Below are 27,551 nucleotides of genomic sequence, written 5' to 3' on the forward strand. Positions count from 1 at the left end.
AGACCTCTGCATTGTTGATGATTTTGTCATTCATTATACTTCACTTATTGGTCATACCTTAGGCCAGTGGTTACCAAAGTTCAGTCTCCCTGTGATTTCAATTTATTTTCCAAGGACTACTTCCTATCATTCCTGCTCACGCCATCTAGTACTTAGGTTTCAACAATCCTTTGTCTCCACCAGGACCTATAGTCCAGTGATGCTACCTCCTTTTCACTGTCTCTCATTTTACCTATATCTTCATTTTCCTTACCCAGTTTAAATTCTGTCATCATTTATCATAGTAACTCCCTTGCTTACATTAATACCCCTTGTCCAGTCCCCCCCCCCCGCCCCCCCATCTTTCTCTCTCTCTCTCTCTCTCTCTCTCTTTTTGAGACAGGGTCTCGCTCTGTTGCCAAAGCTAGAGTGCAGTGGTACAATCATAACTCACTGCAGCCTGGAACTCCTGCCTTGGCCTCTCTTACACATAGTACTTATAGTTCAGCCAGTGGGCCAGTTCCATCAGCCATCTGTTACTGTAATTAAAATTTTATTGGAACAGAGCCATAGCAGTTCCTTTATGTATAGTCCATGGCTGTTTTCTACCTGCACAGCAGAGTTGAGTAGTTGTAACAGAAATTGTATGGCCTTTCAGAGCTTAAAATATTTACTTTCTGGCCCATTTCAGTAAAAGGCTGTCAACCTTTCTCCCAAACAAATATTTTATACATTCTCTTCTGTAAACGTCCAGCATTTCTCCCTCCTCTCTCACTTCCATCCAGTTGCCTACTTCCCATGTCACTGAGAAAATGGAAGTAATCAGAAGAGAAATTCAGTAAGTTTTTAGTACCACATCTGCTTACCAGTAAGTTGGGAAGTTGTGATCTTTTGGAGGAAGATGGACTAATAGTGATTTATTTTACTTTGCAAAACAGCTGAGGATTTTTTCCCAGTGTTTTGTATAGATATGCATACAAAAATAGTTTAAATCTTCATTTTTTCATCTTAAGGAAAGTGACTTCAGATTTCTTTTAACATAGTTTACATACAGTAAGCTTTATCATTTTTAGTTCGAGTTTTGACAAACATATGCATTTGTGTAACTACCATCACAGCCATGATACAGAATAGTTCTGTCACTCCCTAAAATTCTCTCATACTTTTTGAACTCAGCCTCTCTACTACTCCCATCCTGTGACAAACACTGATGTTTTCTGCCTCTGTAGTTTCGCCTCTCTCAGAACATCATGTAAATTGAATCATATAGCATGTAGCCTTTTGAATCTGTCTTCTTCCACTTAGCATAGTGTGTTTGAAAGTCATCTGTGTTGTTGATGCATCAATAATTTATTCCTTTTTATTGCTCAGTAGTGTTTTGTTGGGAAAATACCTTAGAATGTAATTGCTGGATCATATCGTAAATGTATAGGCATACCTCATTTTATTGCACTTCGCAGATACTGCATTTTTTAAAAATTGAAGATTTATGGCAACCCTCTGTTGAGCAGGCTGTTGACGCCATTTTTCCAAAAACATGGGATACAACCTTTCTTAAATGGGATTCCTCACTTCTCTCAAGGATGATAGGTAACTAGTTCTATTCTAGAGGCATAGAAGAGAAGTTAATTTACTACATACAATGGATGTCTTAGGGCAGTAGGGCTTAATTCTTTTATGGAATTCTGATTAAGGAAGGCTTGAGCATATTTATAATTGTAATCCCAGATAAAGAGGAAAAAGAATGGATGAATAACATTAGAAGAGATAATGGTTGTGAGTTTTACAAAACTGCTGAAGAATATCAAGCCACATTCAAGAAGGCCTGTTAATCCCAAGCAGGTTGAATTTTTTTTTTTAAAGGAAAGAAAAAAGGAGACATCATTTCAAACATCTGAAAACTTAAAGACTAAGAAAACGTAAAGATAGCCAAAGGAAAATAGATAAATTACCTTCAAAGAACCAGTAAGAACAGTGGCTGCAAAGCTGAAAGCTAACCTAGAATTCTGTACCTAGGGGAACTAACTCTCCATCAAAAATGAGGGTAAAATGTCTTTAGATGAACAAAAACTAGTATATTTGTTGCCAACAGTCCCACACACAAAAAAAATAAAGCATTTCTTAGGTTGAAGAAAAATGATCCTATATGAAAACATGGAAATACAATAAGGAAGAGTGGCCAAGACATTAAATATGTGGCTAAATATAAATTAATATTCACATACCAAACAACAACAATATAACTGTGGGTCTTAAATTATATGTAGCATTAAAATGTGTAACAACCAATAGCAAAAGGAGTAAGGTGAGTAAATGGAATTAATGTTCTAAGATCCTAGTATTATTATAGAAGTGGTAAAAGTAATAATTCATATTAGAGTAATAATACACTTCTGTGTAATCACTAAAAGAATTGTAAAAAATTGAAACAGACAATTAAACAGGGCAGAAAAATGGAAAAATAAAAGATGATTGATAATAAATCAGTAGAGAAGAATAAAAGCAACATAGAATAGATGGGTCAGATAGGAAACAAACAGTAAGATACTAGATTTAATTGAAAATAGATTAGAAAGCACATTAAATGTAAATTGCCTAAATACTCCAATATAAAGAATTTGCCTAAATCAAAACACTATGGCATGCTTCTTTTTTTTTTTTTTTTTTTTTGAAACAGAGTCTCGCTTTGTTGCCCTGGCTAGAGTGAGTGCCGTGGCATCAGCCTAGCTCACAGCAACCTCAAACTCCTGGGCTTAAGCGATCCTACTGCCTCAGCCTCCGAGTAGCTGGGACTACAGGCATGCACCACCATGCCCAGCTAATTTTTTCTATATATATATTTTAGTTGGCCAGATAATTTCTTTCTATTTTTAGTAGAGACGGGGTCTCGCTCTTGCTCAGGCTGGTTTCGAACTCCTGAGCTCAAACAATCCACCCGCCTCGGCCTCCCAGAGTGCTAGGATTACAGGCGTGAGCCACCACGCCCGGCCTATGGCATGCTTCTTACAAGAGACACACCTTATACATAAAGATCGGTAAGGTGGAACATAAAATGATGGAAAAAACTGTAAATACTAACAACAAAATGTAGGTGTAGCTAAGCTAATACCAGACAAAAGAGACTTTAAGGCTTAGAAATGAAGGAAAACATTTCATAATGGTGAAAGGTTGACTGCACAGGAAGATGTAAAAATATTTTTAAACGTGCTTCTGTTAATCAGAAATTGACGGAACGAAAAGAAGTAGACACTCATAGTGGTTACTTATGATACATCTTTTTCAATAGCTGATAGTACAAAAGACAAAAAGTATCTGTGAGATGGAAATCTAAATAAAACAGCCATGACCTGAGTAACATATATAGACCATACACTCAACAGTGACCAAATACACATTCTTTTCAAGTGTATATAGATCATTTGTCAAAAGAGGTCATATATTTGACCATATAGCAAGCCTCAACACACTATCAAATATAAATTGACCATTATCAGGAATATGAATTCATACATCACTGCAGATCCTACACAGATATTAGAAAGAGAAGAAAATATTATAACTTTGTTTAAAAACTTGAAAAATGAGGTAATGGGACTTGCTTGTATAATACAATTTGTCAAAACTGAAATAAGAGGAAATAATCTTCTGAATAGTCCTGTATGTACTAAAGACATTGAATCTAAATTTAAAATTTTTTCACAAATCTTCAGGCTCAGGCAGTTTCCTAAGTGAATTCTTCTAAACATTTAAGGAAGAAATAATGTTAGTCTTACTCAAACTCTCCCAGAAAATAGAAAAAGAGGAAGCACTTTTTGGTTTGTTTTATGAAACCATCATAACTTGATACCAAACCCCAAGACGTACATGTCAAGAAAAGAAAATTGTAGACCTATTTCTGTCTTATCAACATAGGTGCAAGAATTTTATGTAAAATATTAGCTATCAGATCCAGGAATATGTGAAAAAGATAATTTATCATGACGCAACCTCAGCTTTCCAAGTATGCAAAATCAGTTTAATATTCACAACTCAGTAAATCTAATTCACCTCTAACTAATGAGGGAAATTTTAGTAGATAGAAAGCATTTGATGAAATATAACATCTTTTTATGATTTAAAAAGTAAGATCTTCAGTAACAAAGAGTAATAGGGAGCTTTCTTTATCTTAGTATATATCAAACACCTTTAGCAACTATTGAAATACTTAATGGTGAAATACTGAAAGGTTTCTCCCTGAAATTGGGAATGAGACAGTGACGCCTGCTATCACCACTTCTATTCAACATTGTATTGGAGGTGTCCTAGTCAATGCAATAGGGCCAGAACAAAAAAAGAAAAGGGAAGGAAGGAAGCTATCATTCACAAGTTATTTTGTATACATAGAAAATCCAAAATAATATACAGATAATTTACAGTAAATTTATCAAGGTCAGTATTCAAAAATTAATTGTATTTTTATGTATACCAACAAATAGAAAATGAGAGTTGTAATACCACTTATAAAAGTATCAGATAACTAGGGGTAAATCTGACAGGACGTGTAAGACTTCTAAACTGACATTATTGAAAGATACTAAAGAGAACTTAAATAAATGGAGGGACATGTGTTCATTGATCAGAAGACTATTGTTAGTCTATCCTACTAACTGAACTATTGATAAAATGCAATTCCAATTAAAATACCAAGTACCAGAAGAGGGTGTATGTGTGTGTTTCTGTGTGTGTCAGAGAGGGGAGAAGGTGGGAGAGGAGAACTTTGAGACTGATTTTTAAAACTTAATAATACATGGGAAAATCAAGGAGCCAAGCTGAATATCAAGATGTATTATAAAGTTAAAATCATTTGAGGCAGTGTATAATTGGCACAGGGAGAGACAAAGAGATCATTTGGTTCAGAAACAGACCTACACATATATATTCATTTGATTTACAGTAAAGATGACACTGTAGTGTGGTAGTAAAAGGATGATGTTTTAATGAATGTTGCTGGGTCTATGGGAAAACACTAATTTTACTTTCTGTCTTACACCATACACAAATTAATTCTGGGTGCATTGTAGATGTAAATGTAAGGTGTAAAATAATGAAAGCTCTATTACAAAATATTAGAGAATTGTTTCATAACTTTGGAATAAGGGGAAAAAATCTTAAACAGGACATGGTGCTAACCATAATGGAAAAAATTGATAAATTGGGTTACATTAAGACCTTTTGTTCATTAAAGATAACGTTAAGAAGGTGAAGAACCAAGCCTGACAAATATGTGCAGAATTTTTACAAATCTATTAAAGAAAATATAAGCTAATAGAAAAGAGGGCAGAATGCTTAAACAAATGCCACACAAACACGAAAAGTATATCCAAATGGTCAGTAAACATATGAAAAGGTACTCAGCTTCATTAGCTATCAGGAAAATTACTTAAATTGTGATTTTATACCACTTGCACACACCCAAGAATGGCTAAAATGAAAAATACAGGCTATACAAAGTACTTGCAAGGATGTGGAACAGTTGGAACTCCCATACTGCTGGCAGGTCTGTAAATCCACACATCCACTTTAGTAAACTGCCTACCAAAGCTGAACATACACACACTCTATGATCTGTCATTTTCACTCCTAGCTATTTGCCCTATATGATTGCATATGTGTTTTCACCAAAAGACATATGTAAGAATGTTAAAGCAGCATTGTTAGTAATAACCAAAAAATGAGAACAGCCTAGCTTTCCATCAACAATTGAATGAATAAATTGTGGTATATTCATAGAATGGAATACTGGACCCATACGTGGGTAAATTTTAAATGTATAACATTGTGTAAAAAGCCAGACACAAAAGAATATATACCATATAACTCCCTTCTTGTATAGTTCATTACAAGGCAAAATTGATTATGTGTGAGAAATCAGGATAGTGATCCCGATGGAAAGGGGGTGGAGATACTTCTGCAGTTTTCATAATGTTCTCTGTCTTGATTGGGATGCTAATTATACAGATGTGTTCACTTTGAGAAAATTCCCCAGATTACATTTATCGTTTGTATACTTTTCTGTACATATATTACATTTTAATAAGTTTATTTAAAAAATATAGTGAGGGTACCATCTGTGTACTTTTTATATCCTTTAAATTTTCCATGATAAAAGTTAATGGAAAGGGAAAACTAAGCTGTGGTATTAAAAGTCTGGAAAGTCAATATCTTTGAGAGGTTAGTGATCAGGTGGGACTTTAAGAGGCACTTAGAAGGTGCCGGGAATATTTTGTTTCTTGATTATGGGTGCTAGTTACATGAGTCAGTGTACTTTGTGAAAATTCATTGAGCTGTGATTAGGGTTTATTTTCTTTTATGACTGTTACACTCTAGTAAAAAGTTAGCTTGGTTAAAATAAGAAAGGAAGAAAGAAATATTAGGAATAGGTAGATGAAATAAAATTTGCCTAGTATTGATAATTCCTGAACCTGGGTGATGGATACAGGAGGGATCTTTATTTTTTTCTCTACTATTGTGTATGTTTGAAAAGATCCATAACAATAATTAAGATAAACCATAGAGACAGAAAACAGGTAATTGGTTGCCTGGAGAGCAGGGATGGGCAAAATGACAGAGAGGGGCAGGAAGAAGGGGGTATAGAGAGTAACAGGAAAATTTATGCTTTGTGCGTTCAAAGATGCATATACATTTGCAAAAACTAACCAAATAGTCAAATAGTGTAAAAAAAAAAAAAATGAACTCCCGCCATTTTCCTGGAAGAAGACTAGACGCCGGCAAACACATAATACTTGCTCAGTGAACCAATTAAGGCCTGGGGTGCCACTTGATGTATTGCTAGTCTGCACTTTTTTTTCTTTCTACAGAAAATAGTGAACATTATCTAATTTCTTACAGGTGAGGTACAGATTATTTAAAAAAAGCATATACATGTAATCCAAAGGTTCACACTTTGGGGCTGCCCTGAGATAAACTATGAGGTACATGAATATGGTGCTCAAGCAGTTTTTCTGGAGATGAAAGGTGGCCACGCAAGGTTGATTCCCTGGCCTGGTTTATCAGCACCATGACCTTGGGCAAATATTCTCCCCCTCCCCAGCTTTATTGAGGCATAATTGACAAATAGAAATTATATATATTTAAGGTGTATGATGTGATGTTTTATCTGATATACATTGTGAAGTGATTACCACAATCAAACTAATTAACATATTCATCACCTCACATAGTTATCTTTTTTGTGTGTGTAAGAACTATTAAGATTCACTCTCAGCAAATTTCAAGTATACAATACATTATTATTAACTATAATTATTATGCTGTACATTAGATCTCCAGAATTTATTCATTTTACAACTGAAAGTTTGTATCCTTTGACCAGCATCCTCCTATTGCCCTCACCCAAGTTCCTGTTAACTACCATTCGATGAGTTCTGCTTCTTCAGATTCCACATACAAGTGAGATCATGCAGCATTTGTTTCTGTGTCTGGATCCTTTTGCTTAACAATGTTCTCCAGGTTCCTCCATGTTGTTGCAAATGGCAAGATTTCTTTTTTTAAGGCTGATTAACATTTCATTGTGTGTTAATATTGAAATATATACTTCAGCATATGTTATATATACACACACTTTCTTTTCTTTATTCATTCATCTGTTGATGGACACTTAGGTTGTTTGCATATCTTGACTATTGTGAATAATGCTGCAGTAAACATGAGAGTGCACATATCTCTTTGAGATATTGATTTCAATTCCTTTAGGCGTATACCTAGAAGTGGGATTACTAAATCATATGGTAGTTCTATTTTTAGTTTTTTGAGGACGCTCTGTACTGTTTTCCATAATGGCTCTACCAGTTTACAGTCTCACCAATAGTGTTCAGTGATTCCTTTTTCTCTACAACTACACCAACACTGTTATCAATTGACTTTTCGGTAATAGCCATTCTGACAGGTGGGGGGCGATATTTTATGGTTTTGATTTGCATTTCTCTGATGATTAGTGATGTTGAGTACATTTTCATGTGACTATTGGCCATTTGCATGTCTTCTTCAGAAAAAAATGTATATTCGGGTTCTTGGCCCACTTTTTCTTTTCTTCTTCTTCCTTTTTTCTTTTTTCTTTTCTTTTTTTTTTTTTTTTAGTGAGAGGGGGTCTCACTATTGCCCAGGCTGGTCTTGAACTCCTGGGCTCAAGTGATTCTCCCGCCTTGGCCTCCCAAAGTGCTAGGATTATAGACATGAGCCAGCATACCTGTCCATTTGCCCACTTTTTAATTGGGCTATTTGTGGGGTTTTTGCTATTGAGTTGTATGAGTTCCTTATATATTTTGGATAGTAGCCCCCTTGGATATATGTTTTGCAAACATTTTTTCCTGTTCCTTGTTCATTTTGTTGATTGTTTCCTTTGCTGTACAGAAATTTTTTAGTTTGATGTAGTCCTACTTATTTATTTTTGCTTCTGTTGCTTATGCTTTTGATGTCATTTATCCACTAAATTATTGCCAAGACACATGTCAAGGAGCTTTCCCCCTACGTTTTCTTCAAGGATGTTGTTGGTTTGGGGTCTATGTTTAAGTTTTTAATCCATTTGAGTTGATTTTTGTATATGGTGTACAAGTATAGAGTTGATTTAAATGTAAGAGTGCCTAGCAAGTGCTTGCCACATGAAGGTGCTCAGTAAAATTTTAAGCTCATGGGCATAAGTAAGACAGGTATTCCAGATTGGAATACACATTTCACCTATGTTTTTAAGATGGTAACTTTAAAAATAGAGCACTTGTACCAGACCACTTTATGTTCCTAGAACCTGTAGTACTTATTTATTAACTCTTTAGATATTTAATTGACAACCAAATCCAGAAAAGATAGCTGCTGAAATTGTAACTAATTCTGAGCCAGACTTTCTGGATTCTTTGCATGAAAGTAGTGTTAATAATGCTCTGTGCTCAAATTAGAGCACATAAACCATATTTCTCAAATGCAGTGTACATGAAATTAAAGTATGAGTAGCAGTTAATATAAAAAAAAGCAAGTCAGGATATTGTGGCAGAATAACAGAGACATGTGGTAAGGTTGGGCAAAAAGCCAAAGGACCCTGATTAGGGCTCTGCATAGGAAAAGGATTTTAGTGATGAAAGAGTATGCTTTTGAGAGATTGGTCCTTCATCTTTTCATACCCTGGTTAATTTTTTCTTGGAAGAAGGCTGATGTGCATTTGTAGTCTTTTATGAAGAGGAAGAAAATAAGCTGATGACAAGAGTTTCTTTTTAAGGCATTCAATATTGAGTCATCTGATTTGGTAACCCTATTATGTGCTTAATGTAGTCATCACTGTTGTGCTACTACTACTTCTAGGGCACTTGTTTTGAAGAGGTAGCTGGAAATTAGGGGATTTGTATCAAGTTCAGAAATAGATGTAACTAATTTAAAATATTAACAGGATAGTGTTTACTAAACAGTATTGTTTAGAATTTGTCTTATGTCTGGGAATTCCAATTCATACTTCTTTTTGATAAGGACACACTGATGCCCACATACCCAACCATTTTACTAATTTTACATATGTCACATTTAGATGGTATTTACCATAAATTAATATTACTTTAATTTGGATCTTGTACTGCCTAGGTACCATTATCAAGACATTAATTATTTAGTGTTAATTTGCTTAAATACTAGTACCAGTTGTGTACCGTACCAGTTGTGTACCTACTATATAACTTGACTGACAGAAAAATGAGATGTGGAAATGGCCACATTTATGTGATGTTCAGCTTATTTCAGAATTAGGACATTGGTTGTTTTATATTTTTCATGTATGGTTCCTAGACCAACTCTCACATCTTTAAAATTGTGAACAGGGCTTGCTTGGGATGTTGCTCTTACTAGAGGACATGGATCATTCTTCATTGTTATCTACTTCACAAATTAGAAGTCTCAAACCTAATCTGTAGAAGCCAAGAAACAGTTCCCCTCCTCTCATTTGCTGTTTCATCCTAAGGAACTCTAGAACTAGACCACTTTAAATATTTTGGTGTTTATGAATGTATAATTTCATAGCTTTGCAAAAGAAAAAAAAAAGAAACCCAGGAAAAATGGGAGAACTCTTTCTTTACTTTCTTTGGGGGTGGGAGTGGTGACCCCAACCTGTTATTATTTACAATGTGCAAACATTGCCAATGTTTCTAAAGGTTGAAATGTAGGAGTTGAAGTTTCTCACTGTCTTCCATTCTAGAGAAAGAAAACTATTCTATACTGGAAAGGTGGGTTTTTAAAATTTTTCTATCCAGAAAAATTACTTCTTTCATAGTTACCTTAAGGTCTTTGGGTTTTTTGCCAATTTGATTTAACTGACATTGACATGACTTCATGTTACTGTGGCAACTTCTCAGTTTTGTGTAATAACCTAATTTCTACTTCATTGGTGGTAATTTAGTCTCAGATGATTTCCTGTAGAATGTAATTTTTTGCATAGTATATGGGTGGTTCTTGCCCTGATAAATGATCTTTCTAACCTCCTGGAAAGATAGTATGCCAAAGGTATTCTCTACAGTTCTAAGCAGAATTATTAAGTATGTAGTTATTAGTCCATTTATTTCAATAATTCTCCTTGTTTTACCTTTTCCCGAGTTTATTCAACTTAAGGATATTTTCATCTGGGATGTATAGCTCAGTCACTGGGTTATAATTATAATCAATATGTAAATAATCATTTGCTATCAACCTGTTCATTTTTGTTATTAATAACTAACATTTTGAGCTATTATACTGTGCAAGGCCTCATTCTTAAATTACCGTTTTATGAGTTACCTCATGTAACATTTGTTTCTGAGGTATATTCTATTGATATTTCCATTTTGCAGATGGGAATATCAAGTCTTAGGAGTTTAAAAAATATAAGAAATCCTGAGACCAGCATTGAAACCCAGCTACTATGGCTGTAGAACCTTCACTCTTAAGTACTATTTTATATTGCATTGCGTAATAGCATATGATCTTTTTTGATTAGTGTAATATTTATTATTCTTACAAATTTTGGTGTCTGCCCTTTTTTATGACTTATTAAATATGGACATTCCCTTCTGTTGTCCAGTATGTAAGACCATGTGAACTTTGTCATAGCTATCATCATAAATATTTTTGACCTAGATTTTATGAAGACCCTTCATTATTAAAATAATTTCCACTTGCATTCTGATTAATAAAAAGATATCATTTGAGTATTAAAATGCTTTACATTCACTGTTATAACAAAAAGTTGATTTAGGTAAGTTTTGTGGAGAAATTTTCGGACAAAATGATCACAGAGGTGAGAAAAAGCATGACAGTTTTAGGAATTGAAAGAAGGCCACTTTGATGAGAGCTCAGAAAGCAAAGGGGGAATTGTAAAGAAAAGTCAGACACAAGAGAAAGGCAGGGGCCAGATGACAGAGGACCCACTTTTAATTTTTATCCTGAGAACAGAAGGCCATCAGTAGGCTTTAAACATGATCAGATTTACTTACGTTAACAGAATCTGGCTGTAGTGTTAATTAGAGAAGAGTGGATCTTAGAGGATGTTATATAACGATCCAGGCCAGGCAATGATAGTGTCTTGAACTCTGGGTGATGACAGTGGGAAATGGAGAGAAGTGGACAAATCTGACAGGTATTTATTAGGGCGAGTCAGTAGTGCTTGTTAATTGGTTGAATATGGGGAGAGGATAAAGAAGAGAAAAGTTGGATAGGCCTCTGGCTTACATAGCTAGGTGGCAAAGGGAGTACCATTCATGGCCTAAGCTTTGAGTTGAAGGCCACAAGTTTAGTGTGGGATGTATGTGTCTGAGATCCATGTGTCATAGATATAGATGTAATTGAATAGGCAGTTTGGATGTGTGGGTGTGGAGCTCTGATTTGAGAGTAATTAAAGCTGTGGATAGATGAGCTTCCCTTTATGCCAAAGAAGAAAATACGGAATGAGAGTTAAGCAGAAAGCTTAGGATGAAGGCTTGAAGAATTAACATTTCACATTTGGAGGGAGGAGGGTGAGCTGGAAAGACCATTGGCAAGTTGCAGTCAGGTTGAAGTAGTAGTACGAATATAGTAGAAGCCAGGGGGAAAGCAAATTTTAATAAAAAGAAAGGGATTATTTGAGTTGAATGCTGTTGAGGGGACTAGTAAGATAACTAAAGAGATTTGGTTGTACTGGTTACTTGAAGGTGATTTGCAAGAACCATTTTGATAGGGTAGTAATTGGAGAAGCTAGATTAGAATGGTTTGAAAAGAGGGAAAGAGGAGGATTAGTTGAAACTGCCAAAAATCAGCTATGTCAAACCACAGCAAGTAGATTATGCATAAAGCTTATGTCTTTATAACCCTCTCATATATAGCTTACCCTAATAATTTCACATTTACTATAGTAAGAATTTTTGCCCATAAACAGCTAAGTGTATGCAGTATTGAAGTTACTAGGGAGAAACATCAAAGTGGGGGAAATGGTTTCAATGTATGACTATTGGAAGAGAAACTCCAGAGCCCTTGGGTATTCTGAAGTTTATATGGAAATTAGACCAACAAGACAAACCAGAAGAACACAGGAAAAGAACAATGATAGGATTAGCCTTATCAGATGATTTTTATTTTATTTTATTTTATTTTATTTTATTTTATTTTATTTTTTTATTTTATTGAGATGGGATCTTGCTTTGTTGCCCAGGCTGGTCTTGAACTCCTGGCCTTAAGTGATCTCTTGCCTTGGCTTCCCAAAGTGCTAGAATTACAGGCATGAGCCACCACACCTTGCCTAAAGGACATTTTAAAGGCTTAATAATTTTGGTTCTGGCTTATGAATAGTCACACCAATGGAACAGAATACACGGTCTAGCAATAGACCCATGGAATGTACTAGTGTATGATTTTGATAAAGAAATGATGAAATGTGATTGAGAAAGGCTGAACTTCTCAATAAATGGTGTTGGGAAACTGGATAGCCATCTGGAAAAAACCAAGTTTTATCCGTACACATTCTGTCTCAAGATAAACTCCAAATATATCAGAGATTTAATGTGAAAAATGAAATGTAGAATTTAAACTTAGGAGTCTGTGAAAATATGGGCACATTTGAGTGGAAGAGTCCTTTCTAAATAACACTCAAAATCCGATATCCATAAAAGAAAAGATTGGTAAGTTCAACTACATAAAAACTAAAACCCCTAGTAGCAAACTACTCTACCCCTACCATTCAAGGGGGGAAAAAGTCCTGAAACTCATTATACACAAAAGACCAACCTCCCTAATGAAGCTCTTACAGGTCATCAAGGAAAAGAACGACAATATATAAAAACAAATTTAAAGAATGAATGAAAAATATGAGCAGACATTTCATAGAAAATGAAATATAAAATGGTTTAAGCTTGTACTGAGATTTTTTTATCTGTTAAGTATGCAGTCATAAGAAAGTTTGACGACATAGTAGTTTATAGTAAGGTTATAGGGAAACAGTCACTCATACATGGCTGGTAGAGGTACTGATTGGTAGCATTTCCTGTGGAGACCAATTTAGTAATATATTTCAAAATCACAAATGTGTTTATTATTTGTCCGGAAATTCTGTTTCTGGGAATTTATCCCACAAATGTACCTGCAAAGGTGTGAGTTACTGTATTTGCAAAGTTATCCATTATAAAATTATAATAGCAAATATTTGGAAATATTAGGGAATTGGTTAAGTAAATTATAATATGTCTGTCTTTCCATCAGTGAAAAATACTAGCTGTCAGAAAGAATGAGATAGTTCTTTCTACTGATAAAATCTCCAAGATTCTTTGTTGGCTGAAGAAAAAAAGAGATAAGAACAGTGAATAAAATATGCTATCTTTGTAAAAGAATGGGAGAAAAACAGAAAAGAGACAATGTATTCATTTTTGCTTATGTTATGTGAAACTCTGGAAAGAAAAATGAATAAATGTAGTTATCTATGTAGGGGCAAAGACAAGAGGAAGACATTTTCCTGTCTACTTTTTGTGTGTGTGTGGAGACAGAGTCTCACTCTATTGCCTGGACTAGAGTGCTGTCGCGTCAGCCTAGCTCACAGCAACCTCAAACTCCTGGGCTCTGGATCCTCATGCCTCAGCCTCCTGAGTAGTTGGGACTGTGGGGTGTGTACTGCCACACCCAGCTAATTTTTTTTTCTTTCTATTTTTAGTAGAAACAGGGTCTTGCTCTTGCTCAGGCTGGTCTCAAACTCCTGACCTCAAGCAATCCTCCTCCCTCAGCTTCCTAGAGTGCTAGGATTACAGGCGTGAGCCACCACACTTGGTCCTCCTGTTTACTTTTTAAAAGTTGTTTTGAACCGTGTAAATATATTACCTAATCTATCAACAAGCAGGTATCTTTAAATGGTGAAACTTAAATTTTAAAAATTTCTAGAATGGCTGGTTAAAAAGAGGGAAAGGATAAGAGCATAAAAATGGATGGGAGGGAACAAAGATACAAAGAAAGATGGTAAAAAAGAAAGGAAATACATACAAAAGGAGAACAAAAGACAGAAAAGAACAGAAATGAGAACTAACAACAGTGGGTAATCAAAAGATAATTGACTAGAAGGTGAATTTGTGTTTGCATTCACCCTTGGCTGACTTAGCCATCATAATTGTATGTAGTTTGTAGGGGTGCTGTGAGGCATTGTTTTTAGCAACAAAGGACCACTTGTGCAAATTACTTCTAAGGTATTACTGTTTCTAGTACTTTTTCATTAAAGGAAATGTCTTAGTGTTGCTTCTATTAATAGTTAAATAAGCTGTTTAATTCTTGATCATCTATTAGAATGCATCAGACAATTTAAACAGATTTTTCTCCAGTTAATTTATTTTGAGTTTAATTTTGAGCTCTTTTGAGGGGGAAAGCATTTCTCATTTACTTTGCATGGTGTCAGTTGTTTTATCATGCAGTATTTTTTCAGTTACAAATTTATTGAGATATAATTCACATCAAAAAACCCAATTTAAAGTGTACAATTCGATACTTTTTAGTATGGTCACAGAGTTGTTCAACTATCATCACTATCTAATTTTTAGAATATTTTTGTCACCCCAAAAAGTATACCCATACCCCTTAGTCACTCTCCATTCCCCACTCCCTTCCAGTCCCAGGCAACCATTAATCACTTTCTGTCACTATGGATTTGCCTATTATGGGCATCTTGTAGCATGTACTTAATTTTATTTCTCTTTATAGCTGAATGATATTCCATGTATTGATATACCACATTTTCACTCATTCATCAGTTGATGGACATTTGGGCTATTTCTACTTTTTGGCTATTGTGAATAATGCTGCTATGAATGAGTTTTTATGTAAACCTATGTTTTTAGTGTTCTTGGGTATGTGCCTAGGAGTGGAATTGCTGGGTCATATGGTAACTCTATGTTTAACATTTTGACGTTGCAAAATTGCTTTCCAAAGCAGCGGCACCATTTTACAATCCTACTAGCTGTGTATGAGGATTTCAGTTTCTTTACATCCATGCTATTATTTGTTACTGTTTGTCTTTGATTTTAGCCATCCTTGTAGGTGTGAAGTGGTATCTCATTGTGGTTTTGATTTACATTTCCCTAGTGATAAGATATTGAGCATCATTTCATGTGCTGGTTGGTCATTTGTATATCTTCTTTGGAAAAATGTCCATTCAGATCTTTTGCCCATTTTTAAATTAGTTTATTTATCTGATTACTATTGAGTTGTAAGAGTTTTTATATTCTAGACATGTGTCCCTTATCAGATACATAATTTGCAAATATTTTATTGCATTCTGTGGATTATCTTTTTACTTTTTAAAAACTGTGAAGTTTATCATTTTAATCATTTTACGTGTACAATTTAGTGACATTGAGTACATTTTAATGTTGCATAACCAAATTTAACTCTGTAACCATTAAGCAATAACTCCCCTTTTCTCCCTCCCCCAGTCCTGATGTGATTGCTGTTCTACTTTCTCTCTGAATTTGCGTATTCCATTAATACCTCACATAAGCAGAATCATTCCACATTTGTCTTTTTTTTTTTTTTTTAAAGAGACAGGGTCTCACTCTGTTGTCCAGGCTCTGGAGTGCAGTGGCCTGATCACAGCTCACTGCAACCTCAAACTCCTGGGCTCAAATGATCCTTCTGCCTCAGCCTCCCAAATAGCTGGGGACTACAGGCACACAACCACCACACCTGGCTAATTTTTTAATTTTTAGTAGAGATGGGGTCTTGCTTTTGCTCAGGCTGGTCTTGAACTCCTGAGCTCCTCCTTGGCCTCCCAGAGTGCTAGGATTACAGGTGTGAATCACCATGCCCAGCCCCTTTCTTACTTTTGATAAATGACAACTTCTGACCTTAATGAACTCTGTCATCTACAGTCTCCTTTTCAAAATTTGCATCTATTTTTACGTCTCCTTTCTAACAACATTACCTGTAATCTTCTTACTTTCATCCTGGTTCCTGTGGGATCTTGTTCTTTTGATTATGTGCCATTTCAGTTTTAGTTCAGTCTTCCTATTCAATTTCTCTTCTTCATTGGCTCTTCTGTCTTCAAACAATTTAGTCTCTCCAGCCATAATAATACTTATTCTTGAGTAGATTCCCCCCTAACTATTACCTCTCATCTCCTTTTTTTCATTTCTTTCACTTACAAACTTTTAAAGTAAGTGGTCTTCTTTCCCAGCTTCCATTGCTTCATTATTCATTCATTTAACCTTTTGGCCAAGTTAAGCTATTTTATAGTCTCTAAACATTTGGAATCCTTACTTGGAGCCCTATTATATGGGAGTGAGCTATTCTGTACTGAATTTTGGGTGACAAGCTTTGAGTCTTTTGCCACACCACCAACAGCCTTTGGGGGCCTCTGTGGAACTCCTAAGAACATAGTGTGAAAGCCACTGGAAAGTCCCTTCTGCCCTAGTATTTAGTAACTCTATAATAATTACATTAGCGATTACATTCTTGAGTGTATAAAATAATTTACTTGTTGCCAAATTAACTTCTTTTCTTAGACACCATTTCTCCTTGACCTCTTTTAGTACCCTGCCCCCTGCTGCCCAAATTTTCTTTCCTTGGCTCTAATCACACGTAATCTAAGTGTTACTCAGCTCAAATTCCAACACTTCCAAGAAGCTTTTCTAAATCATGCTAGCTCATGGTAACATTTTTACTACTAATAATCTGTAATAATCATTTATACCATTCATTTGGCACTTAAAATTGCACAAGGTACTTTGAGCTACATAAATATGATTTAGCCTAGATTCTGACCTAAAGAAATAAAATCTAGTAGAAGAAGAGAGATGTACAGAATAATTATTTAGTTGAAAGTAATGAGAGCCATAGGAGAGGAACAGGTGGAATCCTCTGGAACTGAAGGAAGATAAAGGTGTCTTCTTTGCCCTGGGAAAATAGGACAAAGTATCCCAAAGGAGATGAATTGGGTCTTGAAGGGAATATAGTATCTGAACACCCAGAAGTGGGCATTCCTGACTGACGAGCAGCATGAATCAAGGCAAAAGTAGGAAAGCATGAGATGGTAGGTAGTTTGGTTTGGTTAAGAATGGAAATAGTGGGATATAAAGATGTAAAACCAACCCAGAGCTGGACATAGTTTCGTTAGTTGTCTTTTTATAATGTGTGTATCTTGTTTGCCCAATTATGTTATAAATCCTTTGAAGACAAAAAGTATGTCTTACACTTTTAACCTTCTGCGGCAGGTCAACTTACAGCAGGGCTATATAGGTAGAGGAGTGCATTCAGTAAAATTTTGTTGAATGTATGAAAGGTAGAAACAGTAGTTCCCCAAACCAGCATTGCTTAAGGTAACTTTTTTTGTCATACCCTCTGTTTACTTAGACTGTGATTTTATCAGTAAAAACTGTTTTAGAGCTCCGTAGTAATGGTTCCTCATAGCTATAGCTCTTAAGGGATTAAAAAAAATGGGGATGGAGGCAGTTGTGTGTCCAACTAACAGTACTCAGTTTAATTCATTCCCCCAAATGATATGAGAAATGCTGGTTTGAGTTGAAAACAAGAAAATCAATATAAACAAACCTTAAGTTTGAAACTTAAGTCTCTAAGCTTTTTAAATATTTATTAAATTACATTTTTAAGAATATTTTCCTAGGATTCATATTTCGTCTAACAACAAAAGTTTTAAAAATAAGAGTTAAAAAACTATACCCAAGAATTGTGTTGGACTATGCATAGGTAACTTTTTTTTCCTTCAAAATATGTTCTAAAATATTGTTTTGTATGATTGAAAAAAGATTAGAAACGTCAGCTCCTCTACTGAAGCAATGTTATTGTTGTAAATTCTTGGTACTACTGGTCTCCATGGAAAGAGCATGTACACACGTAACAAAAAGGCAGGAAAATTGAGTATGCTTGCTTTTAGCCCTTTCTTTCCAACAGCATATTGCTAATTCTTTTCGTATTTATAAAGCAAAATATACTTGATAAATTAAACTGAAAGATATACTTAGTGTAGGGGAGCCTTTTTATTATTTAAAAAGAGCAAATAAATAATAACTTTCAAAAGCCTTTTATTTTGGAGATGCTTATGGCAAAGCAATTCATTATTTTTCAATTATTTGTTTTGTTTTAAACTTTCTGTGTCATGTACTAGGTGAAAAACCATTTCGCTGTGATGAATGTGGTATGAGATTCATACAAAAATATCATATGGAAAGGCATAAGAGAACTCATAGTGGAGAAAAACCTTACCAGTGTGAATACTGTTTACAGGTAAGAGACGTAGCTTGAAATTCTTCTATACTAATTAAATTATAAAATAATTTCAATAAATTATATGAGAAAATATTGTATACTACTAGAACTGAGGAACTTTCTAACTCTCGTTGATTAGATTTATAATAGACCATTGTCTCAGTGAATTGATTTGGAATTATTTATGTTATACTTACATATCTTTATATTAATTTTTTATTTCTTTTTTTTCTTTTCTTGGTTGACCCAAAACACAAAAACCCACTACCAACCTCTGAATTCAACAGTATTTTTCCAGAACAGATCGTGTATTGAAACATAAACGCATGTGCCATGAAAATCATGACAAAAAACTAAACAGATGTGCCATCAAAGGTGGCCTTCTGACATCCGAGGAAGATTCTGGCTTTTCTACATCACCAAAAGATAACTCACTGCCAAAAAAGAAAAGGCAGAAAGCTGAGAAGAAATCATCGGGAATGGACAAAGAGAGTGCTTTGGACAAATCTGACCTGAAGAAAGACAAAAATGATTACTTGCCTCTTTACTCTTCAAGTACTAAAGTAAAAGATGAGTATATGGTAGCAGAATATGCCGTTGAAATGCCACATTCTTCAGTTGGGGGATCGCATTTAGAAGATGCATCAGGAGAAATACACCCACCTAAATTAGTTCTCAAAAAAATTAATAGTAAGAGAAGTCTGAAGCAGCCCTTGGAGCAAAATCAAACAATTTCACCTCTGTCCACATATGAAGAAAGCAAAGTTTCAAAGTATGCGTTTGAACTTGTGGATAAACAAGCTTTACTGGACTCAGAAGGCAATGCTGACATCGATCAGGTTGATAATTTGCAAGAGGGGCCCAGTAAACCTGTGCATAGTAGTACTAATTATGATGATGCCATGCAATTTTTGAAGAAGAAGCGGTATCTTCAAGCAGCAAGTAACAACAGCAGGGAGTATGCGCTGAATGTGGGTACCATAGCTTCTCAGCCTTCTGTAACACAAGCAGCTGTGGCCAGTGTCATTGATGAAAGTACTACAGCGTCCATATTAGATTCACAGGCACTGAATGTGGACATTAAGAATAATCATGACAAAAATGTTATTCCAGATGAGGTACTGCAGACTCTGTTGGATCATTACTCCCATAAAGCTAATGGACAGCATGAGATAACATTCAGTGTTGCAGATACTGAAGTGTCTTCTAGCATATCAATAAATTCTTCAGAGGTACCTGAAGTCACCCAGTCAGACAATGTTGGATCAAGCTCCCAAGCATCCTCATCAGATAAAGCCAACATGTTGCAGGAATATTCAAAGTTTCTGCAGCAGGCTTTGGACAGAACTAGCCAAAATGATGCCTATTTGAATAGCCCGAGCCTTAACTTTGTGACTGATAACCAGACCCTTCCAAATCCACCAACATTCTCGTCCATAGACAAGCAAGTCTATGCCGCCATGCCCATCAATAGCTTTCGATCAGGAATGAATTCTCCACTAAGAACAACTCCAGATAAGTCCCACTTTGGACTAATAGTTGGTGATTCACAGCACTCATTTCCCTTTTCAGGTGATGAGACAAACCATGCTTCTGCCACATCCACACAGGACTTTTTGGATCAAGTGACTTCTCAGAAGAAAGCTGAGGCTCAGCCTGTCCACCAAGCTTACCAAATGAGCTCCTTTGAACAGCCCTTCCGTGCTCCATATCATGGATCAAGAGCTGGAATAGCTACTCAATTTAGCACTGCCAATGGACAGGTGAACCTTCGGGGACCAGGGACAAGTGCTGAATTTTCAGAATTTCCCTTGGTGAATGTAAATGATAATAGAGCTGGGATGACATCTTCACCTGATGCCACAACTGGCCAGACTTTTGGCTAAAAAAAACCGTGTAAATAATACTGGCACTTTAGAACAGATTAATCAAGAGTGGGGTTACTCTGTGTAAAATGGAGTGCTGTACAGATTTAAGAGCAGTGCGTAATAACAAGTTAAGCTGATATGAATAGCAAGATAATCCAATAACTGCATTTTGTTTGGTTAGTCAGCATTCTTTGAACTGCCTTACATGTTGTCACCTTTATAGAAGCAATGCATTACTTGTTTTAGATCAGAAACTTGCTATTCCACCTACACCAAGTTAAAAAGGAAAAAAAAAGACTTTCGCACAATTGTTTCCTAACTGATAACATTGTACATTCTTAGGAGATTAGTAATTGTGTGAAATTTACTCATACTGTTTCTAAGTTTTTCAGCATAGTCATTGCACTTCAGCAGGGAATCTGAGTATACTTTACAGAATGAACTTAAAAAGTTTAAATGTCAAGAGATTATGGCTTAAATAAATTAGTGGGTCCTATAGGGGGAAAAAAGAAACCAAGAAACCACCTTTTAAAAAGAATGATATGCCATATACCCTTGATTTTCATTTTGCATTATATTGACATGTGTTTTTTTGAAGAAAAAAAAGTAATAAAAATCTGATAGTCTAAGACTCCACTATTTAAAAGCCTAATTACTTTTCAGATATGCATACTTTCAAAACTTTTACCAAAATACACAACTGTTGAAGCATTCACTTCTCTATGGAAGTATGCATATTGGTGTCAGTTTCTTTGTACAGTTGTACCTAGATATTTTTTATGATTTTTCATGTGCAGGTATCAAGGTTTTGAAGTTTTAGTAAAAAAATATTCTGTAGATTACATTCCCAAGAACATAATGCTTACACAAAATGTATATTCCATGTTTTAAAGCTTAATTGTATTTTACTTTACATATACACTTCAGTTAACATAGAGCACTTAGAATCTATTTGGTATTTTTGATTTCTCAAAAAAAAATTTAGATTTTTAGGTTTGATATGGTTGTGTCATAATCATCTCATAATTGACAGTTTTAATTTTTGGCAATAAAAGGAAATTGGGGTATCTTTGGAACTGTAAAACCTGGTTTAATCCTTCTCTTTCTAGATTCTTGATACATTGGATAATTAAACAGTATCCAGAGAAACTAAAGAAATGGGCATTTTAATTGCTTATTTTATCTTGAGTTACTTTTTAATGAACACTGCTCATTACAATTTTACAAACCAAAAGTGTTTACTAATTCCAGTAACTACAATTTCTTTTTCAGCTAGATGAGTGATCGGAAATTTTTTGTTGCATTTTAAAATCTAAATAAACTACAGACTTTATCCTTATACCATGAATGTTTTTTTTTTATACTTTGTCTTAAAAATAATGCAGCATGGTACAATAAATAGTGCTTTTTATATATATATATATCTATACACACACACTTTTCTGAAGAATGATGGTTTGAGTTACACTTTGGACACTTTTGATTTTTGAAAAATAACATTAGTTATATTGATTCTATTATCCTCTAATTTGCTCCAACTTTTTTGTTTTTGTACTTTAAATTTCCACCATCTTTGTCACAATGCACAGAGTGACATAGCACCAGTGAAAATGTAAACTTAATACCCTCAGAAGATGAAACTTTGTTGTTAATTTCCATTTTAACTTTTATACTGGCCCTGTACATCTGCATTCTTTGTTTCAGTATGAAATATGTTACCCATTTAAATTATTTTTTCTTTTATTTAATGTTATCCCAAGACTGTTCTCATAAAGAAAGGGAGCAAAGAACTATTCACCCTTAACGTCCTTTATTAATATTCACTTATTTTGAATATGTTGGTATTTTTATGATAAGGAATATAAATTATGTTTAATGTGGTTTTCTCTAAGCTTTAGTTATTAGTTTTGCTTAAAATACTAGTTTTCCCATTTGACAGCTTTCTTTGCTGCCAAATTTTTCGAGAATTTTAGACTTCTTTGAAGTAAATATTTAAGTTCTGCCATTATTGACTCTTAAGATTGGTGTGTGTTGTGCATCACATAATTGCAAAAAGGCTTCATTCAGGTGAGATGTTAAAAATGGAACTGTGCTCACCCTAGATAAGCATTTGTATTTTTTGCATAGTACTTTTGATGAGAGTAGGCATTCATTTCCTAAGTTGACTTTTTTGGAGCCTGATCAAAAATTTGTTCCATTGAGAACATGATGTAATTCTTAGTATACACTTAGGGTTTTTTTTGTTTTGTTTTAACATCACCAGCACAGTTTTTAGAATGTGACTCTAATGCTGAGCAGTTAGGGTAAGCTTAGGAAGGAAGGCCTTGGAAAATGATAGTTATGCAAGCAGAATTTCAGGTGTCACATTCCTGTCATTAACACATTTCTTTACATAATGGCAGACTTTTCTACCAAGTTGTAAGCATTTTTGGGATAAGTGATACTCAGCCAGCATAACTTAGTGACTTACCGTTTAAGTATAGTCATCACTCTCTTACTGTGAAATTCTAAATGCCTACCAGAGTTACCTTGTGTGATCATCACATGATAAACATCTCAACAGTTTTGGGTTTCCCCACTTTGGTTCAGAAAGTTATTTAATTTCTATCTGGGCATTAATAGAGAAAATAAGTAGCCTTGTGTGCTGCTTTAGATAGAAACATGCAGGATATGAAATATCCTTTTACAATTCATGTTTCTCATTTCTTGCAGTGAGCAAATTGTTCTATAAAAACATGCTTGTACACCCTTAAATTTTGATCAATGTGAATGAGGTGTGCTTTATCTCTTGGGACCTACTCATGTTTGAAGATTGGAAACATCACGTTAGATGAGGTAATATCTCTTGAACCATCTTCTAAAAGGGTTTTTTTTTTTTTAACTTCTTATTGCACACATACTTCATTTGGTGTTGAATATTTGAGTGGCTCTTAAATATTTTAGATCTACATGCAAATGTGGTACTCAATAAGGTAGGAGTCCATCTTCCTAGCTCTGGCTGAGGATGCCAGCAGTCGGGTCATCTTATCTCAAGAGGCAAAAAAGACCTTGTGCTCAGGGCAGGATTTTGTTTCCACAAATGAGAGACACTTGCAAAGTACCAGCTAGGTTAGATCTTTTGCCACTTCTTTCATTTTATTAATTTGGGTTTTTAAAGGGCTGTTGAAAAATAAAGCCGGGAAACTTTAAAAGTAGGCATTACTATAGTACTACATTTCTTAGAACATTTTAAACTAGAACTCATTTTTCACAGTATATTTACTTGAAGAAGCACTATTATCAATGAGAAATATTTTGAGTCTGCAATTTAATTTAAACCTTTTTTGTTTCAAATTGCTTTATTTCAGGGAAATAATTTTCCAGTTGTTTTTGCTATATTCTGCAAATAAAAATCATGTTTCCTTTTTTCATTTAAACTTTGGTAGGAAACAAACTAAAGCAGACAAACATTTCTTGTTATGTTTGTTGCTTTCTTTAATCCAATGGATAAAAAAGTAAAACCCTGTAAACATTATTTTATTTTTTTATGCAATACCATGCTGTAAATATGGTTCATCAAATAAGGATGTACCTATGATTGAATCTTTTAATTCTGCACAGTTAGAGTTTATATATAAACGTGTCTTGACAATCAAGGACTTTTATGTGAGTCTTCCTTTATGATGTTTATTAATGTTATGCATTCCATTTGTTTTGAAGTGAGTACCAATGTGCTAATTTGTATTGTCTGAAAGTATGTAATGTTTTTACAGCTTGTTTTTAAGAATCTGTAAATATGTACAAACAAATCACAGTACTGCTTTATGTTAGAAGGCATATGATGTTGTACTGTATGTAAGCAATAATACATAGCAGTGCTAACTTTACAAGTAGCATCAGGAAAGTTCTAAAAACATTTCAGAGTTATTAATTATCCTTATTTCGTTTAATAATGATTATCTTTAATCAGTTTTTATAAGCAAATTCCATTGTTCCTCCTATTGGAACGTAACACTGTTTACACAGCATAATTGAAGTTGCAGGGGAGACAGGCTAAATCTGACTTCATCTGTACTCACTCACTAAGCATTGAATGGCCTTACCACTCTTCTGCAAGATGGAGGAAGACCGCAAAACTTAGTGCCCATCACACTGAAGGAAGGGATGTATTGTTGTTGTTTGTTTTTTTTCCTGCTTCTGTACTGCTACCTAACTTCGTGGTTTGCTTTGGATTTTAATATTTGTTTCTGTTTTAGATTCAAGCCTGTAAGTTTTGAGGTGACTTCAGCTCCATTGTGAAATAGATAGTTCTCTTCATATTTCATAGCTACATTTCAATAATTCTAAACTTTCTACTTTGATTTTTAGATACTTATTTTTCAAGCTTGATTTCTCAGCTGATCAGATGAATTTATTCAACTTCAATACAAAGAAAGACAAACCTATTGTAGTTTGAAGTGAGTAGATATTATACTGTACAGAACAGCTAACTATTTGAACACACACATCACTGCTTTAGAAATAAAACCGCCAATTTATAAATGTATATGACCTACATTTTATAGGAAAAATGTTTTTAAATGCTAGTCATTTATATAATGTGCTTTGAAGGATTTGCTAGTCCACTTCTGTCACTTTTTAGTACACTGGTATCTTTTATATGTAATGTATGCTTTTTATTATTGTAGCAAAGCATTTCAGTAGAAAGACTTTTGCAACAATATGGGGGAAATTTTTCATTGTTCGATTTGAATTATACTGGATTTTATCTGTGTAGTCTTACTTGTCTTTATTTTAATGCTGTCTGGAAGGGAACTTGGTATCCAAATAAAGCAGGTAACCTCATTTTACTTCAAGGGCATACTGTGTAGTGCTGAATTTAATCTGAAAATCTGATTTTGAAAAGAAAAATAAGTTTATAAAAATTGTACAGAAGAAATTAAATGTGTGATGGAAATCCTGATGGTGGAGCACGTTGAATTTTCTGATATATAGTGTTATTTTCCTGGGATCCCCTATGCCTTTTTTGTATTTCAACTATTAAAGGAAAAACCCTGTCATTAAAACTGGTAGGACAATAGGATATTCTGATTATACAGTATTACTTTTCCTATCCCATTTTCTGACCTTTTCTCAATCACTGTAAATTTTTATTTTCTATTTCCTATTGATAATTAAACATGTACATAATATAGACGCTGTTGTATAGAACTGAATGAATTGGGTTGCTATGCTTGAATGAGTAGCTAAATGGAAATATTTGATGGATACTGAGAGTTCATAAAATGCCAGAGCAAATTTACGAGGGAAAGAAGGGGCATCGTGTGTCTTGGGAAGGTCAAAGCAGATTGTTTCTTTAACTCCCTAGGAAATCAGTGTGAAGGAATCAACTGCAAACTCAGTATCAGATACTAAGTGGGTCTTTCCCCTCCCTTCCTTCCCCAGAAATATGAGCACTAAATTTCAAAATCTACTCAGGTGAAAATTGCTTTGCAATGAAACTTATTACATTGAAATTTTCACTGTTAAAAGATATTTGTGATATTTTTAAATACAAACTTTTACATCAGTAGTCAGCAGCCTGACAGTTGAATTTGGTAAGTCAATATATTTTAAAGTATATTTTGCCCTCCAAATAGAATTGTTTTTAAACAATTGGGAGGATTTTTTTTGTTTAAATAACATTTTTATTGTTATTGTAAAAAAAAATGTTGCTTGACCCCATATTATGCCATGATGAATTGCTGAGCCTTTATAATACAATGAAAGCTTGTTTCATGCATAGTCATGGAACATAGAAATGTTCTTTAAACTGAGCTATTCATAAGAGGTTTAATGAGTTTCACGGCTTTTGGCATGATTGTCACATAGTTAACCCTGCCATTTGGAGTTTATAATGCCATTTTATGTATTGTGATACTAAATCAAGTTGTTTTGCTTTATTTTAAATTGAATTATTAGACTAACTTATATTTGCAAATTCTGCATTTTAAATGTGGCTGTTTGAAAATAAAAAATACAGAATACGGTTTTTTGGATAATTTTCTAGCTGAATTTTTCACAGTATTCTGAACCAAATAACTAATGGTAAATATGCAAAAACTGTGGTGCATAGATAGCTAATATTAAAGAGAAAAGGATGTCTGTGTGGAATTAACAGTTATACAAATTGGGTAACAATTTTCAAGGCCTTTACTATAGCTTTTTGTGGAATGTTATTAGACCAATTCTAAAATGCAAGAGTCAAATGTTACTGTCATTTAGTATTTTAGACTTGAAATGTTTAACATAGGGCTAAGAACATATATGTGGTTTTTTCTTTGCAGATAAGATTCTATTAACCCACCATTAGTAGCATACATGGGATTTTTTTTTCTTTCATTATTGGAGATAGATTTGTTTTCATCCATCTACCGCCTTGCCAGTACCCTATCTTGTGACCAGCGGGATGCATTGTAAGAAAGCTGTCTGCAGTTAGGAGTGCAGTCTGGGTCCACGGAACAAATTTAAATCAATTGGCCCTTGCAGAGACCAGTCCTGGGACCTTGGCCTTATTAGCATGGTGCTTTAACCAATTGTACAGAGTAATACCATCAACAGTCTACTAACGCATTTCCTAGATCCCAGTTTTTCTTGAATGATTAGGAATGGTGGGGAGAGGGGTGGGAAGGTACTCTACATGATACTTCTCCCACCTTCTGAAGATTATAAAAAAAATAAAATTGAAGTCACTTGAATTAATGTGTTGTCATTGAGTCTTAATTGACAAGTTTTCATGCACAAATTTTCTGATATGTTTGGATAGAATTTAAAAAATTTTTTTCAGAGTTCTGGCTATTTTATTTTTCTCCCTTTGGTGAACCCGATAAGGTGTTAGAATAAATTATATCCATATGATGGATAAAGAATCGGTGGAGGTAAAAGCTTTAAGTGAACTAAAGCTAAAATTTGGGTCTCAATTTTAGTTCTTTTGTCATTTTCAAATATGAAAAGGACACA

General features: G+C 34.4%; 1 protein-coding gene across 4 annotated transcripts in view; it reads left to right on the top strand.

Annotated features, from left to right (window-relative positions):
- The window catches only part of ZNF148 (zinc finger protein 148), a 127,208-nt gene extending 99,919 nt beyond the window's left edge, over window positions 1-27,289 (top strand). For 3 of the 4 annotated variants that reach the window (XM_045540100.1, XM_045540099.1, XM_045540098.1), the window contains exons 8-9: window positions 18,605-18,723; window positions 18,993-27,289. In XM_045540100.1, coding sequence (XP_045396056.1) covers window positions 18,605-18,723; window positions 18,993-20,591 — 1,718 coding nt within the window. In that variant the 3' untranslated portion in view covers window positions 20,592-27,289. The remainder of the gene's footprint in view (window positions 1-18,604; window positions 18,724-18,992) is intronic. The other variant, XR_006732685.1, reaches the window with a different exon arrangement.
- The last annotated feature ends 262 nt before the right edge of the window (window positions 27,290-27,551 follow it).

This window comes from Lemur catta, chromosome 1, assembly GCF_020740605.2.
Source record: "Lemur catta isolate mLemCat1 chromosome 1, mLemCat1.pri, whole genome shotgun sequence".
NCBI classification, from domain to species: Eukaryota; Metazoa; Chordata; class Mammalia; order Primates; family Lemuridae; genus Lemur; species Lemur catta.